This window comes from Mytilus galloprovincialis, chromosome 3, assembly GCF_965363235.1.
Source record: "Mytilus galloprovincialis chromosome 3, xbMytGall1.hap1.1, whole genome shotgun sequence".
Taxonomy (NCBI): domain Eukaryota; kingdom Metazoa; phylum Mollusca; class Bivalvia; order Mytilida; family Mytilidae; genus Mytilus; species Mytilus galloprovincialis.
In genome coordinates this window covers 54,103,580-54,124,873 of record NC_134840.1, presented here as the reverse complement: position 1 = coordinate 54,124,873, position 21,294 = coordinate 54,103,580, and the positions used below count along the sequence as shown (strand labels likewise).

The window sequence follows — 21,294 nt, the reverse complement described above, 5'->3', positions numbered from 1 at the left end:
TTCGTGGGAAATATTACTTTTAATTTGTTGCTCTTCTGTATCATCTCTCAGATCACTGTTTAACTCTTTGAAATATGAGACTAATTTGTCGAAATCAATCTTAGGCTGAGCTGTACTTTTGTTTTCATTAAGAAGTCGCCAAAATTCCTTAGCATCCTTTTGCTTTAGATCATCCATTTTCTTCTAGGGGTCAACATGAGAAAAGTGTAGATCCCATACAATACGTAAATCTCTAAATCACACGGAGTCTAAAATTTATGGTTACATTTAAATGTATGTAATGTTGTGTGTTATTTTTTTCATGTGTTTGGGTTGTCGGGTTTTTTTTTAAACAATATCCTTTTTTTTCATACAGTGTGCGCAAGTTCTTCTCTTTACCACCAAAGCCCTAAATAAATATATATAATAATGCGTATTTTTTTTTTAATTTCTTGACGGTGATATTTCGTTTGCTCTTATGGCATGTACATTTCTAAGTTGATTCGATATGCTTACGATTGTAATGACATCTTAGAGATTACAATGAATGCAATTCTTCACTTCCATAAAGTGGTAAAAACAATGAAATTTTTTAGAACTCGAAGCAATCAAAAGGATTAAAAAGTGATCTCAGGTACTCTTGAAGGGTAAGCAGGTCCTGCTGCACATGTGGCACCCGTCGTGTTGCTCATGTTAGTAATTTAAATTTGGAAGAACATTTTAATTTATAATTCAATTAAAAGAATGAAATTTCGAGATACGTTGAAGTAAAAAGATTTAACTAATGATGATGATAATTTATTTTGATTTTTCTTAACCAATGTCTGTTATATTTCAACACAGTAATGCAATTTATAAAACTGAATTACACTTCTGCAGTATAACGTAATGACAGTTATATGACATGAAAAATGAATAGATGGGGTTTACTATTATGAAATCAACTATTTCTTCCGAGATTCTGTGGAAACTCCCTTTGCGAAACAACCTCCCAACCAGTTGTAAAAGGAAAGCCAGGCATTTTTTGTATCTTCTGTAAATTCATCACCGAGGCCTTCGGATAGGGCGTGAATCAAACACTTGCCAACAACCTAAAAATAAAGTATTAATATTACAAATACTCATCTCAGAGATACTGAGAATGTCTATATCTAAATATTTATTATCTTTCTTTCAAAATTGACTTTGCCTAGTGTTATTTTCGTGTGTAGATTTTTGTATGTTTCAATGCTTCAATGCACGAGTTTTGTTCTCAGTTGTGTTCAAATATAAACATTTAATTTTGATATGCTTCCTTGAATGAAAAAGCTTGCTGATGTTACTTGGTTTTTAAAAAAAAACAATTAAAGAATTTTTATATTATATTGATAGAAGTCCGTTACACGCGAAATACTAAAGGATAACAATGAATACATGCCGGTAAATGTTCTCGCCTGGTTCCGTAGTGGAAATGTCGACTGCCAAGATCAACAACTATCGAATTCAGCTTCGTTAAATCATCGATCGTATCAACTGCTACACCAACAACTTCGAACACACCTTTGACGTGATTTCGCAACTTGATATTTTCGTTACTGTTACTTGTGTCTGCAAATTTAAACAATGGCTTAACCTCTGGGGCTTCTTCAAACAATCTGTAAGAATATAAGAAAAAGGAAAATTAGTTATACATTTGTAATTATAAAAATAAGAAGATGTTGTAAAATTGCCAATTGAACAACTCTCCACCAGACCCCAAATGACATATATAAGTTTATTACCGGTATAGGTTATTATAAGGCTTTCAATAATGAACAAAACCCAGAAGCGTATATTGTAATGTGCAAATGTGTATGTGCATAAGGACCATATACGGTTAGAAATATTCAATACATCAAATGAACGTCTCATTTCAGTGGCGGATCCAGGAAGAGGGTTCCGGGGGTTGGAACCCCTCCCTTTTTTGGACAAGCTATGTTTTTGAAGGGGACATACAGTTGGACCCCCTTTTTTCTCATGGGTTGGGACCCCTTTTTGAAATGATTGGATCCTCCCCTACATTTTGTTGTATTATAAACTTTATACTGGTTTTTATTTCAAACTTTTGCATTATGAGAGGGTGCGGAGAATGTCTAAATGTCATCACAAGTAAAAACAATGAATCAAAACAAAACGAAAACTGCACTATTTTAAAGTTCATATACTACTATGATGTAACTAATAATAAAAGAGAAATCAGGTAATCCCACATACAAGAGCATATCATTTAAGAAGAATGAATTTGGAGAATCATAAGCCTTTCGTCTCAGTACTAGAATATATTACAAACGTATTTCCACACAATATACCATCTTCACCTGCATATGGGATATACATTTCCCAACTCATTCGGTTTTCTAGAGCTTGCAGCTGATACTCAGACTTTATAAAACGTTACCCGTGTCTGAACAGAAAGATGATGAACCCGAATTATGTCATTTTCTAAATAAATTCATCAAAGATACCAAGACCATGTTGGTTATTATTCAGTAGCAACTTCATCAATAATACATGACGGTCTTGAAGTATAAGTTTCCCTTTTTTGTCCTTGTATATTTATTTTATAACAAGCTTAACCATGTTTTATCATATACTTATGACGTGGATCAGTACTTATACATCCCGTCATTGTGTTATGGTCAATTTTGAGTTCTTGTCTTTCATGTTTGCTTATGTACTTTGTCTATATTCCATTTTGTTTTTCTTTGTTTTTTTTAGTGATTAAGATAATTTTATAATGTTGACTGCTATGCCCCAATTTTTGACGTTTATACTTTTTTTTTGGTCAATATAATAGAACTGTTGTCGACTGTCATACAAGTGAGAGGTTAAGCTAGCTATAAAACCAAGATGAATCCACTATTTAATTTCGTGTTAAAGTGTTAGTTTTATTAGTCTTTGTATACTTTCAACCTTTACAATTTAGTTCATTTTTGGCAATATCCTTTTGGCGTTGCTCGGTATTTTTAAAAACATCTCGCCATTTTGGGTTGTTTTTTTTTTTTTTGTATTATTTTTTTTCTTAATTTTTGCTTATGATGACTGCTGTTTTTTTACCTTTTACTTTTGTTTGTTTTGCTTACACATTGTTGTCAATATAATGGAATTTTACGCGACTATCATACACGTGAGAGGTTTAGCTAGCTATAAAACTAGGTTTAATCAACCATTGTCTATACAACAGAAATGCCTGTATCAATTCTTTTGATTCAACCATTTTTTATGGGACCTGCAGGTTTTTTTTTGTTTTTTTGTTTTTTTTTTTTTTTTGGAGTTATGTATTTTTGATATTCTACTATTTAATGATTTCTTCAGACTATACATTTTTTCATCGGGACGACGTGAGAAAACAATATATTGTCACAGTAAATTAATGGAATACCTTAGAGGAATACATTCACATGTATATGATAAACGTATGAAAACTAGGGCGATTGTTGAAAATACGGCAATTGCACAGAAACCAATTAAAACCCAAAAGAAAAATAATAGCACAGGTCTTCCGTTTTGATAAGCGTCCATACCTTTTATCAAAATGAAAACAATGTGAGTTGTAGAATGATTGTCAATGAGAAAACTATATGACAGTGGACAAGGATGTAACAGCCCGCGGTTACCGTATACGGCATCGAACAACGAATAATTACATTAGATGTATGTTTCATTATAATACGTTATTCTGATTGGCTAACTGCACATCACGTGTTATTTCTTAAGCAATTGCATTACTCAATAAAACTTATCATTCATGATAACACGAGGTCCCACAATAAAGTGCACAGGTGAATTAAATAAAAAGTTGATAAAATTCGTGTTTTCATGATCCCAACTAAAAAATGTAATTATAAGTAGTGAATGCTTCTTTTTGTAACTTCATAGGGTTGTAAAAGCGTAGACCGTGCGCACATTTTTAGAATGAAGCGCCTCTTCGCTTCATACAAAATGTACAGCGGTCAACGCTTTTACACCCTAATGAAGTTACAAAAAGAAGCAATCAACTCTTAAGTAATCTTCATACCGTATCAAAAGTAAGCAATAAAAACCAATTGATAAAAAGCGACATTTATTGGGATTTATGTTCATAGCAAGCTGGTTTCATTTTAAGCGTTGACACACTTTTTGAGCAGATATGCAAACTATTAAGTACAATTTGATATCATTTAATTGCTTTTATTAGTATTTGTATTGTAAAATAGTTGTAAAATTTAACACGGTTCGAATGAAAATTTTCACAACATAAATTGAACAAAACATCAACATTAAAATTATTTTGATATTACTAGATAAGAAGAGTGTTTTTGTATAACCAATGTTACAGAGCGGAGACTCAAATACATAAGGAACTGAATTAACCTTGATTGATGAGCGTTTAAAATATAAAATACAGATAACTCTTAAGCTTCAATCCCGCCGGAAAGCAGACAGAATTCATTTCAATTTCCAGTTTATTGCGTGAAGCTGTATATTATTCTCTTTTACTTCTAATATATTATTGTGTTATACTGATTTCTTTTCCATTCGTGGTATCAATTATATAGTTGATGGCAGCGACATCAAATGTCAAGTATCATGGTACCGGTATAAATATTTTATAAACTACTGGAATTGATACCATTGTGAAGGCAATAACCTGTCATTGTACTGATAACATGAATCTTTTAGAACAAATTATATATTCTAATTGTCTTCGTATTTATTTTTTATTTCTTTGCAAAGTAGACGCTTCTTTCAACTTTTCTTCGAATGCATAATTTAAAAATTTTACTATTGTAAGTTGAAAAGTTTTCTCCTTTTAAATAACAAGTCTCATACTTACGTGGGTTCCTTTTGTTCGTTGGCGTTTCCTTATTGTTATAAACGCGTTTTTATAAAATTAGATGCCATTAACTTATTTAGGTTGAATATAATATACATTTTTGTTTCTATTTTCAAAACTGAGATTTAATCTACAATTTGTCTACAAACGTCTTAAATAAAAACAGCCTATTTATACCATTCCAAACTTACTTTATAAACATTGGCATTCCTAGGTCCGTCAAATCTCCTTTCTTGACAAAATTGGCCCATGACTTTTTAACTGTAGTCGTGTGACTTTCTGTGAGTCCAGGCTGTGGTCCTGTAGACCCAGAACAACCCATTCCACCTGTGAATATCGCAAAATCAAAAATATCATTTCTTACATCATTAAATGACCATATAGACACCCGAATTTGCGTATGAAATGCGTGATAAGTTTATATGAAAATTTGTAATCCGTATTCACTTTATTATATCCCAGTTTTATTAATTTTTTTCTATTCCTTAATCAAAGTGTATTTGACAGAGAAGCCTTGGTTATTGGATTTAACACAATAAATCGGTCTCTCAAGTACCTATATTAGGTTGATTTTATAATTGTTGGGTAGATATATTGGTTTTGAACAGTAGTGAAGTGAACTATTTAATCCAATAAAGATTTAACTGAATGAATTGTTTTTGAATACTTTGAATGCCAATAAAATACATACGGATGACTTTGTTGGCCCTTCTTGTTCCCAATTTCATTACTTGCTTCAATAGTAAAAATTAAAGCATCTTGTTAAAATTGACGATATTTACATTTGTTAAGAGACCACCATAGCAAAAAGTAAAATCACAAAAATACTTCAAACTACGAGAGAAATTCAAAACGGAAAGTCCCTTATCCAATCGCTAAATCAAAGCTCAAAGACATCAAATGAATGGATAACAACTGTCAAATTCCTAATTTGGTACAGAAACAAAGTAAAAGGTCAAGAAAGAAGTTTTGCTTCATCGAAATCATATACAGTGGAAACTAGCCCTTGTTTTTTGGTTTAAAGTTATCTTTTAAAGCTGCACCTTGACTGACATGCAGGAATAATTCACCAGTGAAATTTTATTAAAGTACAGATCGTCCAAGTTTCGCTCATATATACCAGAGAAGAACAGACGACAAATAAAGTATTTGTATGTAGACAGAAAAAAAGAATACAAAATTTAGACTTTATCATATATCTGTTAATTAGCAAAATGTTAACACTATTAGAGTAGATTTATTTTCTCCAAGAGTTCGGAATTCCTATTCAGCATGATTAATGTGTCTTTAAGTGGAGTTTTTCAAGACAAATTAGTACAACGGCATAAAAGGACTATTTGTCAATGTTCATCTGTGGGTCATTCCATTTATTATATACCACTTTACAAGCTTATTGAATTATAAAAGAAGGCAGTTTGTTCTTTCTCGTTTTCATCAGGGACTCATTCTTTATCTTTATACTTAGTGGATTTCAATGACACATAACAAAGCATAAGACTTGTGACACCTGTTATATTTGCTCATAAACCTTTCTACGAGTTTACACATGTTATTTTTATCTTCAAAAAGTATCGATATGTTGTATCCGTCGAGCGACAAGTTATCTAAACTACTAACACGAGTTCAACAAAACTAAAACACAACTTTTGATATCAAAAAGAATTGTTCAACACTCATTGTGTATTTTGCTTCAACTAAATTTCCCGCAAAAAAATAACTATCAATCTAATTAAACGACAAAATATACAGGTACTAAGTATACAACTTTTTGGCATTTCTGCTAGATACAATATATAACTACTGGTCAGAAGTGATACTCAAATTGAAACATTTGTTTTTTCCGATTGGAAATATAGCTCTACCAAACGAATCATTTAATGTCACACGATACCCTCAAAATTATCTGTTCATTCAAATTGATCTTCAATTTACGCTTCGTAGACAAACAGACTTCGTTTCGTGGGCAAAAGTCAACGAAACTTACACTTAAATTTGGACTGAAGAAAGATTGTACAAGTTTTAAAGTGTGAGTAGTGATGTATTACAAAATTGTATTGCCATATACAAAAACAATTAACTGTAGCAATAAGTAACAATGCTGTATAAGGTATGATCATTATTCATGATTACAGGTGTACTTATACAGCCATCAACCCCTCTTGTTAGTTATTAAGGGTCGTTTATTTGTGGTTATTGAATGACTACTTGACACAAGACTCAACACTTATTGTATGATGAAGGCGATAAACATAACCCATTCTTCTGGAGATTTAAATGAGGTATGAAAATATGGTCATCTACGTTTTTCTCCAGTTAAGCAGTAATACCCTTGTTATCATGGGCCGGTCGTACGGGATGGATAAATATACAGGCACGTCGAGTCGAAATGGAGACGTTACATTTATAGGTCATCGGTCATAAAAATTTACTCAGTATACTCGGAGTACACAATTTGTGCACAAAACACCAACTCCAGTGTTTTGAATGGTCGAATTTTGAGTCTGCGGATGATAATACTGCTCGAAATTTTTATCGTTACAAGGTACAATTTCGGTCAGTATCAACTTCCCGCCCTTAATACCGGTTTACCTCCATTGCAGCACCAACATTTTCGATTCGTGAATTTATTCCTTCCATAAAATGCGTGAGATATTTGCCACAAGATGTTTAACAGACTACGTCAAGCACTCATTTAATCAATATTAATCAAAAAGTACAAATATGTGTTTAGTTCCAGAGGTATTAAGACTTTGATGTCAGGAATATCTGTTGCCTAGTTGGTTCGGTATTCCTAATATTTAATGTCCTGTCAGGAGTTTGCTTGATACATAGATATAGAGGGTTACTGCTCCTATATGCTGGAACAAATTTAATGAATGTTTCTGAATGACAAAGGTGAAGGTATCTCTTTAGAGGCTGCAGGGGTGAAACCATAACTTGATTTAACGTCAGGCAATATTCGTGAAAAGTCATTTTAAAATCATATTTGATGTAAAGAGTTGACTTTAACCAAACGAACTAAATCAAAGCAGCTCATGTTAGTATTATTTTATATTGCAGAATTTCATTTTGTTTTTTATCCGAAAAAGTCAACGATTCTAATATTACGCATCCTTCTGTAACTATTTATTTCTAACAAAACACGTTTAGCTAGCTATAAAACCAGGTTCAATCCACCATTTTCTACATTAGAAAATGCCTGTACCAAGTCAGGAATATGACAGTTGTTATCCATTCGTTTGATGTGTTTGGACTTTTGATTTTGCCTTTTGATTTTTGATTTTCCTTTTTGAATTTTCCTCGGAGTTCAGTATTTTTGTGTTTTTACTTTTTTCGTATGCCCTGAAATCGGTATCATATACATCTTTGTGATGGTTAAAACATACATTGGCAATCATAAAACACCTTCTTAATTTTTTCATAGTAAAAACGTTGAAAAATTTTGGTTCAATGTCTGTAATTTTATATAATTCCAATTTAAAAAAAAAGGCCAAACATTATATGGTCAAGCAATGATCTGTACTATTCATGTTTCCTAACATACACGACTTACCAGAAAGCTCAATCATTTTCCCCAAAATGTCCGATTCATTTGATATCCTTGTTAATTTTTTCTTCACATTTTCGTCCATTTGAGGACACATTTTCTCGGAACATACAGCACTATATCCACTCATTCTCCGGTTTAAGTAACAATTTTGGTAAACCTATACCGTTTATTGATTTTGAGAAACAAGTAAGATAATCTGCTTGTAAATGAGAATTTCAAACTCAATTCACTTGCATTATTTATGACATTTTATTTTAGAAGCGTGTTGAACAGATCATTAAAAAGATATATTTGCTAAGATCACAGTGGAAAGCAAGGATTAGCCATCTTATTTCAGCATAAACAGATTTGAATTATGTCCATGGGGAATTTTGTTAACAATCTCAAAATTCCTAAAAGAGCACTAAAATTTCAAGCATCAGCAAGCATTTAGTACATTCGTACTCATTTACGTGGGTGTCATTCGGTTTAACGAGAGAAATGATCGTGAAAGAATGTCTAACAGGGGTCAAGTATTGCGAGACGATCGTGAAAGCTCTGGTACCGGATCGTGAAAGACATTTAATCGAGAAGACATATCAGTAAATAATCTAATATAATTAATTACACAGACAAATTTACAACAAAATAAAACTATCAGTATGTGAGAGAAAATCCAGTTATAAAAGTACATAGTTTTTACAAAACAACAAAAGACAGATTGCTTCTCGACATTTCAATGACATAAAAAATGTAAACAAACATGATTTTTTCACAAATTCGAATAAAATAAACTACTTTTATCCGAATGAGGGCATTCAATTTGAATGAATCAAATGGTTCTCATAGTTATTTTGTATAAACATAATTTGAAACTTGTTAAAAAAAGAAATATATACACAAAATTGATTTTTCAGATCGCGAAAGATCACGTACCGCTTATTGAAGATCGTGAAAGATCTGATGCTACGAAAACGTTCAAATTATTCTTCAATTATATTCGAAAAACTAGATTCGCCCAGATCCTCAATTAGTCATTTTAAAGTATCAATATTTTAAGAAAATCCTACATGGGTTGAGTACAATATCGTAGCGGCTACGTATCTTCTATCAATATCTATGTTACGACTAGTCTATAGCTACACGTTCAATAGCCAAAATCTACTTATCACTACGTAGCCGCTACGATATTGAATGCAACCCTGTAATGATGATTTGGTGCCACGCAACTTCCAATATCACTGTAGGACATAGTGCAGTCGCCAAAAAAAGCAAATTTTATATTATCTGGAAACAGTATATATAATTTATGTTCCTGATATTATCAACCAAATTGAATGTAAGTATATTGTTATTATCCTGCAAGTTACATCCGGCACTTGAAACGTTTGTTTAAACATGGACCTCAAAGAGGAGCCAAAAATAAACTGGTACGCATAAAGACAGTCCATATTCTCGCTTGCTCAAGATATAAGCGGGGTAACAGGAGATTTTTTTTTGTACAAGAACAAATATTACAAACAAATAATTATTTTTGCATTTGAACATGTTATTTGTATAATAGTTGGCTGATTGTAGGATAAAGGTTTTTAATGCCATGTGAAGTACGAGTTATAGAATAACTACATTTTGTATATTGGAGACTCATGGATGAAGATTTAGTTTTGTGGTCCAGTCCGTATTGAGGATTCGTTAAGCTTTATGATAACTGTCTGTTGTTATGTTTGTAAGGTGTACATTTTCGACTTCTGCAAGTATTCCAATAACATTGACCTCATTATCATGCATCATTTAGCAATGGTCGTTTGATGTTGTTTGGCCTTTTGTTTATATACCTGTATGCTATAGCGCCACGGTATTTGGTGTATGGTGTACATTTCTGTTTGCATGGTTCATATATGACGTCAATTGTATTTGATATATTGAATGATAGTAAGATGTCTATGTCTGACTGTCGGTCAGGGTTCATATACTTTCGACCTTATGTTCCGAATGAATTGGCCAAACAGAACTTTTACATTTGTCAGTTTCTATAAGTTTTTGGTTGATGCTTAACATTTTGGTTTAAACGTTGCATACCCATACTATTGGCTAAGTAGTGGTGGTCTACCTGAATTGAGCTTTAATATTCATTCTTATCAAAATAGTTACAGGATTCAATCAATTGCAGGTATATCAAATGGTAAAAGAAATATTGACTTCTAATTAGTAGTATTAAGTCTGGTCACGCATTATCTTTCACGATCAAAATAATGCGTTGCCTAATCTTTCACGATCAAGTTTGATGAAAATTCAACAAAATTCAAGGTTTTCATAAACAAATTAACGCTTTTAAGGGAAGAGCATACTTTTATTTTACTATATTATCAGATACACCAAAGATTAAATTTCAAGTATACATTGAAATATTACCATTATAGGAACAAATAGCGTGTTTTTTTAAATTAATTCCACAGACATGCATTGCGCCTTTTGTGTTTTTTTTTTTCCCACAAAGTACTGCATATTTTCTTTATCTTATTGCACAGTAATGTTGAGGAAGTTGAACCATTTTGACAGACATATTTTTTTGTTCGGATTTGTTCCGCGTTTTAAATATTTAGCAATTTTTTTACAGATACTAAACTAGAATTTACATTAAATGTCTTTCACGATCCGGTACCAGAGCTTTCACGATCGTCTCGCAATACTTGACTCCCGTTAGATATTCTTTCACGATCATTTCTCTCGTTAAACCGAATGACACCCGTGATTTAAACCTCTAATAAATGTTATGAAGATGTTGAAAAGAAAAAGAGAAAGGAAAAAATATATATAACTAGGGATTTTCTTAAACTTCGGATTTTAATTCTGCTCAGATCGAAATGTCATATTATTTCAATGTTAAATTAATAAGATGCATAAAGAGCAAGACCAAATTCCACTTTATTTATTTCACTGATTAGGTCGGAACGTTGCTGTATGACTCGATATGGCATACCAGTTGTTAAAATAACAAACGTAAAAGATTTTTCACAATTTCATAAGATATATCCAATAATGAAAAAAATATATTCACAGCCACGCCGCCATTACTTCTGAAATCAATAGTACTTTAACGTCCAGTGGCAAACATGTTATGCATGTTTAGGATAAAAATCAAATTTGAAATGATATTGCAAATCATAAGAAAGCTAAATACTTTCGATAAAATTTCGGTTTGAGATGAGAATGTCAATATCATTCATTTTTTAAATACATATAATTTGCCAAAATTCTTTAAAAATACATTTCCGGATTCATTCTTAGACGATTAATGAAGAACTTGATTAACAAAGAAATGCTTGTTAGGTCAATTTTATGTAATTGTTCATAACATATTTTGCATTATTTAAACGATTAATATGTAATATGTAGTAAACTATTGATTGATTGTTGCTAGGTAACGTTCAGTGGCAAATATTTTATGCACATTCGGGACATAAGCAAATTGACAGCTTTAATAATAGATATATATATGTTCTGAAAATTATATCGGTCGGGATTTAGGCCGAGACATTTTGAAATTTGGAATGCCCTGGAAAATGACAGTATGATATAGGTTGAAATTTTGCCTTGCAACAGTCTATCTAGGGTGATTCAATGGTTCGTTAACGTCTATCTAGGGTGATTCAATGGTTCGTTAACGTCTGTCTAGGGTGATTCAATGGTTCGTCAACGTACAAACAGTCTATCTAGGGTGCTTCAATGGTTCGTTAACGTACAAACAGTCTATGTAGGGTGATTCAATGGTTCGTTAACGTACAAACAGCGTTTTTTTTTTGTTATGATAAATGAGAATGATAAAAGTATTACATATATTGAAGTCTCTTAAAAATAAACACGATAGCGCATTATCTTCCAATAGATGTTGATGCAGTGTTATTGTATCCAAGGCAACAACACACATGATCTCCTACCGTTTCGAGTTCATGCTTTTTCGATTTTCCTTAAAAACATTTTCTGTATTACGTGTACGTTGTTATATTTTATGTATTGATTTAAAACTTGTACGTGTAGAACAAAAATATCAAAATTAGTAGAAACAGATTGAGAATGGAAATGGAAATGTGTCAAAGAGACAACATACCGACAAAAGAGCAGAACACAGATGTCAGTCGAATAACAAATTAACAACATTTTTTTTTTATCAAAATTATGTTGAAGGTTGAAAATGGTGATAATATACCAAAGGCTGAAAGGAAAAAAGAATAAGTCTGAGAAAAATTAACAGAAATTCTGTGGTAACTGAGGTGTTCTGGAGAAGAAGAAAGCAGTTCTCCATCCGATGAATAGTCGTACATGTATTCGGTAATGTCACAATCGAAAAAAAAAAAGATGACGGAGCATTGTGGCTACGGATATGTTCTGCTCTATGGTCGGGTTGTTGTCATTTTGACAAAAGTTAAATCACAAAAATACTGAACTCCGAGGAAAATTCAAAATGGAAAGTTCCTAATCAAAAGCTCAAACACATCAAACGAATTGATAGCAACTGTCATACTCCTGACTTGGTACATTCCTTTTCTTATGTAGAAAATTTTGGATTAAACCTGGTTTTATTAATAGCTAACTAAACCTCTCACTTTGCATTCGCATCAAATTCTATTATATTGACAACGACGAGTGAATACAAAAAAAAAAAAAAAAAAAGACATAACAGGTAAAAATGGCAAAAATATGAGTTCAGCAGTCAACATTGTGTTATAATCTTAATCACTATAAAACAAACAAATATGTAACAATGTAGCACAAAAATGTATATAGACCAAACACATACAAAAATTTACCTTAGCACAATAACATAATGACGGAATGTACAAGTTCAGAGCCACGTCATATGTACCAAAGAAACACAAAAAGTCATATAGAAAAAGCACATTAGCAAAAATGAAAGACCAGAATACAAAAAAATATCATAGAACAATAGCACAATGAAAAGATGTATAATTACAGAGACAGGTCATATGTACCAAAGAAACTAAAAAAAGGCATATAGACAAAGAACAGTAGCTCAAATGAAAGTACAAAATTACAAAGACAAATAAAAGAACAGTATAACGCGTTATAAAGACGATAAACAACGTCAGTACCAATCTAATCTATACTTCAAGACCATACTGTATTATTTGAGAAGTTGATACGGAAATTGGTGTATAGGCTAATGAGGTTGGGGGGATTGATAACTTCAAAATTAAAATCATTGTCTCGTTTATCATAAATTCTGGTACTGAGATGACTGTTTATGTCAAATTCGAGATGTTAGTCTAAAAATTAGACAGAGGAAGCCGTGTCTTTTTTTCCCTTTAATTTCTAGTCTTTAATAGGGGATATATTAATGAAATCCAATCAGAAAAGTCAACTTTTCATGAGGGAGTTGAAATATAAATCGTTTGAAATATAATCTCACAATGAAAACTAATATAATTCGTGTTACATAAAATACTTAACATTCAAAATTCATAAATTGCTGAATGTGTTGCCTAAAGTAATTATCAGAAGCTAACACGTTTGTGTAAAGTCTTCCATAATAACTACAGTTCTATCTTTAGGGCTTGTTTCCATCACTGTCAGACTTTGTCTGCACATTTAATATTATACGAACTATAACAAATATTTAAAGAAATTATGTTGTAGGCTTTTACAGAAATTATCACTTAATAATTTGAATATGGATTTAACAGTTGATACAACAGTCAGCACGCCAGACAATTTTACTAATTAAGGTATACCCTGAACTCAAAAACCGAGGGGAAATTTTTATGACGAAGAACAAAGTTACACCAATAACTGGTTTATTGCTACAAAGTTTTTTTGTCATGTTTTCTCTGTTAAATCTCGAATATCCACAGTTACTTAATTCCAGAAATGTCCCTTATATCAGTACGAATCCCTGCCAAGTTGGGTGTATACAAGTTTTCCATTAAAAAAACACCCGTGACTTTGTCAAAGACAGATTTGAACAACAAAGTCGTGACCAAAGTCTCTTCTTGTCACTATTAGAGTGTCTCTAAGGACTGGTCAAAGCAAGAACTGGAATTTAAAGACTTTTAGTTAATAGTATAACTGCTCCAATAATCTTCTCACAAATTTTGTATCACCATATGTGTATCATCGTTTTATGATCGTAACTGGGTTTTTAAGACATATAAATCTTTTAATTTTTTTTTATCTACAAATTCTTATCGTTCTATCACGTGTTTTGTGTAAAAAAAAATCTATCAGTCAAAAACTGAACTCTGATTGACTGTCCATTTTTGTTGATATCGTTTTGACGTGGCTCGGTATTTATACATCCCTCATTAGTTTAAGTGTGCTATGGTCAACTTTTGTATTCGTGTCTTTCATGATTGCTTATGTGCTTTGTCTATAGACTATCTACATGTCATTTAGTTCTCTTTGTTGGCATATTTGTTTGTTTTATAGCTATTAAGATAATAACACAATGTCGACTGCTGTACCTCAATTTTTGACATTTTTACCTTTTATATATGAAATAGAAGATGCATGATATGAGTGTCAATGAAACAAATCTCTATTATAGCCTTTATACTTAACGAATAAGCTTAGAAAATACTTTATAGATCATTTTGAAAATCAGTTTTATATAAACTTTAATTAAAAGCAACGCGAAATAAATATATCTTACCTTTTTAAGCCACTTCCCTTGCTTTATCCTTTAAAATCGGACTCAATATAATAGTAAGCATCTACAGATAAGCTTAGATGTTAGTTACCTGAACATTATTAAAATTTAAAGCCACACCATTCAAATATTGACATAACTAATATCAAATGCATATATACCTTAATTATATTACATATACGTCAGTAGAAATGTTTATGATGTAGGTCTATTTTGCAGTAGGGTTGTAAATTAAAATTTAATAAATTTACACTACCTTATAAATCATCTTAACATTAGCGTGTTAGTGGATTACAAATAAAGCGTATATATATTTATAGTTGTCAAATACACATTTGAGACCATAATTACTGTATCATCAAATAATTGGCAGAAAAAACAAGCTACATGACTTGAGGAATGAATATAGTTGTTTTTTTATAGTTCTGTTTTACTTTTGTTGAGAAAACAACTGGAGACGATCTGGAGACTAAGATGTATTGTAATATATATGAATAAGATTTGATTTTTAAGCCGATTATACAGCAATCCGACAACACAAAGACTATACTGATACCCCATGTTTTTGGACAAATGACAATTGTAAAGCTTTTAATAAGACCTGGTCTAAAAGGCGTTCCAAACAAATTAACAGATATTATATCAGATCTGTTAAACGTAACATGAAGGGGAAATGTCAATGAGGCTAACCAACGACACAGTATTAAATCAAAACAGGATAGTTTAAAATAACTGAACGACATCAGTTTGCTCTATAGTTAGCAGAGTTAAGTTCTTTTCCTGCATTGCTTTTCTTGCATTTCTGTGTGTACTTTTTTTATAGAACGATGGTTGAGATTTAAAAGGAAGTTGATGTGAAAAAGCAATGCACATGTCTATGTGAGGAACTTCTTCATTGGTTGAAATGAAATTTCTCTATGTTTTTGTTACTGATAGAACTTTGTCGATTGCAAATCTTTGATACTCAGTTTTAAATTTTAGACATGGGCCAGTTTAAAGCTAAACACGATGTTTTGACACCTTTCTGTTTATGAAGATGAAGCACGCCTTCGAGTGCAGGATTTTCACACTGTTTTGAAGACCCATTTGTGGCACTCGGTTGTTTTTTTTTATTTTTGGTCGGGTTGTTTTCTTTTTGACACATTTCCCATTTCCATTCTCAATTTTATTTACAAAACCTTTCCTGTTTCTTTTTACTTTACCAATGTCGTTGCTATTCCACCCCTACATAAAAAGACACATTAATATAGTTTGGAAATGAAGTTATATATTACTTCACTGAAAGCGCAAGTATACAGAAGAGACCGTTGAAAACTGACGAAAAACACCTACTTGTATTGCGTATTCAATAAGTTCTAGTATTAGTGTCTTTATGATTACATTGTAGACATGTATGATTAAGAAGAATTGAAACTGAGGAAGCATAAACATATTCCACCAATTCAAAGTAGGTTTTTTCAGCATAACGATATTTGAATTCGATAAAATGAAAGTTATTCCATTATTTACAACTTATGAATTAACCCAGGGACAATCAGGAAATTTTTATATCAGTTTATATATGATGTTAGCTCGATCGTGGTTTAGAGTCATAGTGTGAACTTTAGATGCCTATGCCAGTTGGCAAGCTGTTGACGAATACTTAAAATCTTGTTTAGTGAATATTTTGATCACCGAGTTATACTCATTGAATACTACAAATATAATGGTATAAAGTTACTTGGAAACACAACATAAACTTACGTGGCACTTACTGAAGAGGAAATCTTTTACACTCATATGTCTGTTTTAGGTCTCTCTGGAGTCCAACCAAAGATGGAGAATAGAATCGTCTTTCACGCTACTTAACTCGACAGGATACCAAAGTAGCACAAGTGTTCTTAAAAATAATGTTATATTTTTCTCTCGATTTGATCTCGAACTTAAAGAGTGAAATTGAATGTTAGATACAACTGTTTTGATTAGATTCACTGTATAACGATTATTTCAACGTGTTTGTGAAATATTATTAGGTTTAGGTGAGATTTGCCGTGGACAATATTAGATTAAATGACGATATTTCAGTTTTAAATCAATTTCACACATAGCTAATACAACTAATCAAACACCTGACCTATCTTTTCTTTTAAAAATAATTAAATTTGAAATATTCTCCATCTTCATTATTTGACCAAGTGAGGTAATAATGTTTGCTCACTTTTACAAATAGAAACGTGTAATGTGTCATTTTAGATAAGTTATTATAAACAACAAGCACATGCTACGAAAGTTGAAAGTATGGTGGTACTTTATCATTAAAGATTGATTATAAAACCATATGCTGTTAATATGTGTGTTAATGTTTTTGTTACTAAAATGGATATTCAATTTGAAAGTTGTTGTAGTTTTATAATGAAAACTAGCAACCCTTGATAATAAATAGTTTTTACTACTTACTTTATAATTCATATAAAGTAATAAAAATATTTATATATGTAAAGCCGATGGTGCAACATTTGCAAGTACCACTAACATACTTAGTTTCAAACTATAACGTGTATGCATGTATGTACTTGCTTGATGTGATTAAAACATATAAAGGTATCAAAGTATTTAAAAACATGATACAAGGAAAGACAAATAACACCAAGATCAAACAAAAAAAAAAATAAATGACTCCACAAAGCAGTACACAGAAAACTAAAGATCACCATCACAACAAAAAACGTGGGTAAAATCAAGTCTCCTAGAAGGGAAAGCCTTTTCTCCGACACCAGTAGTACACTATCATGACAAGTGACAATACGATGACACGTCACATTCCTTGGTGACATAAATGAGAATAGGAGGACGACATTTAGGCTACAGAAAATAACTTAATATAATTCTGTTCACCTGTGACATTGCTATTTCATGACGGTAAACAAAAACATGAATGCTTTCGCGTAAAAAGTTGAAAATCACAAAAAAAACGAACTCCGAGGAAGATTCAAAACAAAATGTCCCTAATCAAATAGTTAAATCAAAAGCTCAAACACACCAAATCAATAACAACTGTCATATTCATGACTTAGTTCAGGCATTTTCTTATGTAGAAAACGGTGATTTAAACCTGTTGTATAGCTAGCTAAACCTCTCACTTGTATGACAGCTGCATAAAATTCCAACATATTGACAACGATGTGTGAACAAAACAAATAGACATAAAAGGGGAAAAAGTCAAAAATAGGGTTTCAACAGTCAACATTGTGTCATAATCTTAATCACTACAAAAACAAACAAATATGTAACAAAGAAGCACAAAAAGGCATATAGACAAAGCGACGAAAGCGCATAAGTAAATATGAAAGACAACAATGCAAAAATTTACAATAGCACAATAACAGTAGCATATCGCTGTTCAAAAGTCATAAATCGATCGAGAGAAAACAAATTCTAGCCACAAACTAAATTCGAGGGAAACACATTAACTTAACGTAAACATCGAAACAACAGAACAATAAAGTGAAAAATCCCCGAAAAACGACAATGCAACATACATAGAAACGAGTTTTTAGATAACAACTGCCATATTCCTGACTTGGTACAGGACATTTTAAGAAAAAAAATGTATGTTGAACCTTTGCACTTTCTGGCAATGTTCAATGTACCGCTAAAATTGCAATATTTCATGACGGGAATACAGGACATATAAATGCAAGAACACCCAAGACAGAGTTATACATAAATAAATGATATAATATTACATTTCGAAATAATAACCACAGAATAACAACGAATAACTTAAATCAATTTAGAACAGTACACAAAAACAGCTTAATAAAAAAAAACGAATTGTGTGTCTGTCACACGAATGCATCAACGCCACAAAAAGTAACGTCACAATAGATTAAAATCAAGATTCGGTTTCTAATTATGAAATTTGATGTATTTTACAACAATTACAAGAATGGAATTGTGTTTGTTATAGTGCAACTAACAATGTCGGCCTTTCTTCCAAAATTATGTGCACATAGTTGCTTAAAACTATAATCATACAAATAAAATGGGTGATTGCTTATCTTTACTTTTACATATACGTAAAGAAAATATTAATAGAATCAAATCTACAAACGGTAATAAACAAAACAATATCCGATCAGAATCACAAATAGAACTTTTCGTAGCTTAATACACGAACGCTGAATAAACAAATATCGAGACATGTCTTATAGCAATGCGAATTCGCACTCAGCAAAACAGTCATTTTCGGGGATCAGCCACGTCATACACATTAAAAAACAATTAAGGCATATAGACAAAGCACATTAGAAAAAAGGAAAGACAAGAATACAAAAGTCATCATAGTTTAATTACATAATGACGTTTGTATCTGAGATTCTATTATATATTTTCTTTTCGTACGTTAAGTACAGTCACCTATAGTTGTTAATGTCTGTGTCATTTTGGTCTCTTGTGGACAGTTGTCTCATCGGCAATCTTATCACATCTTCTTTTTTATAACCAGTAAAAGTTATATACACAAAGACAAATGAAAGAATTCTTTAACACGTTATTAAGATGTTTAATTACGTCAGTACCCAAAATCTGTACGTCAAGACCATCGTGTATTAATTGTGAAGTTGATACAGAATATTACTGATGACCTGCATATTGTCCATAGCACTTCTTTGTGAAATGTGTTATCCAAAAGGCCCGAAATATCGTAAGCCTAAATCCACCAAATTGAAAACACAACTTCAAAATACTGATTAATTCAATCAAGTGTTGTATTTATCAAAGGTACAGTACTAAGCTGATAATTTGATACGCCAGACACGCGTTTTGTCTACATAAGACTCATCAGTGACGCTCAGATCAAAATAGTTAGAAAACCAAACAAGTACAAAGTTGAAGACCGTTGGTTTACCCGTTTCAATGGTTTTTCACTTCATTTTTTTTGCCCTTTATTTTTTTTTTTTTTTTTGTACTTTGACCTATAATGCTTTATTTTTACAAATTGTGACTTGGATGGAGAGTTGTCTCGTTGGCACTCATACTAAATCTTCTTATATCTATGGTGACATATGCTACATCCATCTTTAAAGACCCAAATTTTGCTTAATCACGCCCTACCTTCATGAAAAATATAGTATTGTCCCCGCAGATAAAGCCATAAATAATATCTTAAGTCTCTTATTTATAAATGTAAAACTCAAAATCTCAAACACACCAAAATGAATGGAAAACAACTGTCACACACCTGACTCGATATAGACATTTACTTATGTAGAAAATGGTGGATCAAACCTGGAGTATAGCCATGCATTTATATAACGGTTGCAAATAATTCCATTATATTAACAACTATGTGTAAGCAAAACAAACATAATAGGTAACAATGTCAAAATTGGGTACAGCGGAGAATAGTGTGTTATAATCTTAATACCTTTTTAACAAACATCTATGTTAACGAAGAAAAATTCCAAATAGCATATAAATAAACTCATCATAGATACCAGGATTGAAATTTGATATTTGAACTAGACGTTTCGTCTACAAAAGACTCATCAGTGACGCTCGAATCAAAAAATGTTAAAAGGCCAAATAAAGTACGAAGATCATTGAGGATAAAAAATCCTAAAAGTTTTGCCAAATACATCTAAAGTAATCTATGCCTGAGGTAGAAAAGCCTTTGTATTTCAAAAATTCAAAGTTTTGTAAACAGTTAATTCATAAATATGAACATATCAATGATATCTCAAGTCAACACAGAAGTGCTGACTACTGGGCTGGTGATACCCTCGTGGAATTAAAACCCCACCAACAGTGGCATCGACCCACTGATTCTGAATAAACTCATCAGAGATCTATACCAATTTTATATTTACGACAGACGCGCGTTTCGTCTATAAAAAAAAACGTTAAAAGGCCCAAAAAAAGTAAGAAGTTGAAGAGCATTGAGAACCAAAAATTCCGAAAAGTTTTGCCAAATACATCTGAGGTAAACTATTCTTGAAAAAGATTATCCCCGAAGTATACAAGAGATTCGGTGTAAGGGAGAGAACTTAAAAGTTATTATTATATCAAAAATTAAATCTTTAGAATATGGATAAATTATAACAAAAATCGTACAAAAATGTTTTAATTTATTTACAAAATAACATGTAGTTTAGCGAGAGAATTTTATGTATTACTGAAAATTTATTACACCAGGGTTTTCGATATCACAAACTAGTCAAAACATTTACTAAATTTTATATCGGTATAAGGAAATAATTCGTATCAAAATATAACTCAACATGCAGACATCTTAAACGTTCAGGTATT

At 31.6% G+C, this 21,294-nt stretch overlaps 1 protein-coding gene across 2 annotated transcripts; it reads right to left on the bottom strand.

Moving 5' to 3' along the window:
• Window positions 1–761: 761 nt before the first annotated feature.
• Window positions 762–17,038, bottom strand: LOC143068322 (uncharacterized). 2 transcript variants are annotated; one of them, XM_076242269.1, is made up of 4 exons: window positions 16,761–17,038; window positions 5,005–5,140; window positions 1,397–1,613; window positions 762–1,070 (listed from the first exon to the last, which is right to left on the bottom strand). In XM_076242269.1, the coding sequence occupies exons 1-4, from the start codon at window positions 16,783–16,785 to the stop codon at window positions 924–926; spliced, it is 525 nt and encodes a 174-aa protein (XP_076098384.1). In that variant the 5' UTR covers window positions 16,786–17,038; the 3' UTR covers window positions 762–923. The 2 variants fall into 2 exon arrangements, with proteins under 2 accessions (XP_076098384.1, XP_076098383.1); XM_076242268.1 differs by lacking the exon at window positions 16,761–17,038 and adding an exon at window positions 8,367–8,552.
• Between the last annotated feature and the right edge of the window lie 4,256 nt (window positions 17,039–21,294).

Coding starts and splice junctions, on each gene's coding strand:
- LOC143068322 (XM_076242268.1), bottom strand. CDS start 8,490: ATGAGTGGATATAGTGCTGTATGTTCCGAGAAAATGTGTCCTCAAATG. Junction 5,141..8,366: donor GAAAATGATTGAGCTTTCTG/GTAAGTCGTGTA, acceptor CGATATTCACAG/GTGGAATGGGTTGTTCTGGG. Junction 1,071..1,396: donor CCAGGCGAGAACATTTACCG/GCATGTATTCAT, acceptor CTTTATTTTTAG/GTTGTTGGCAAGTGTTTGAT.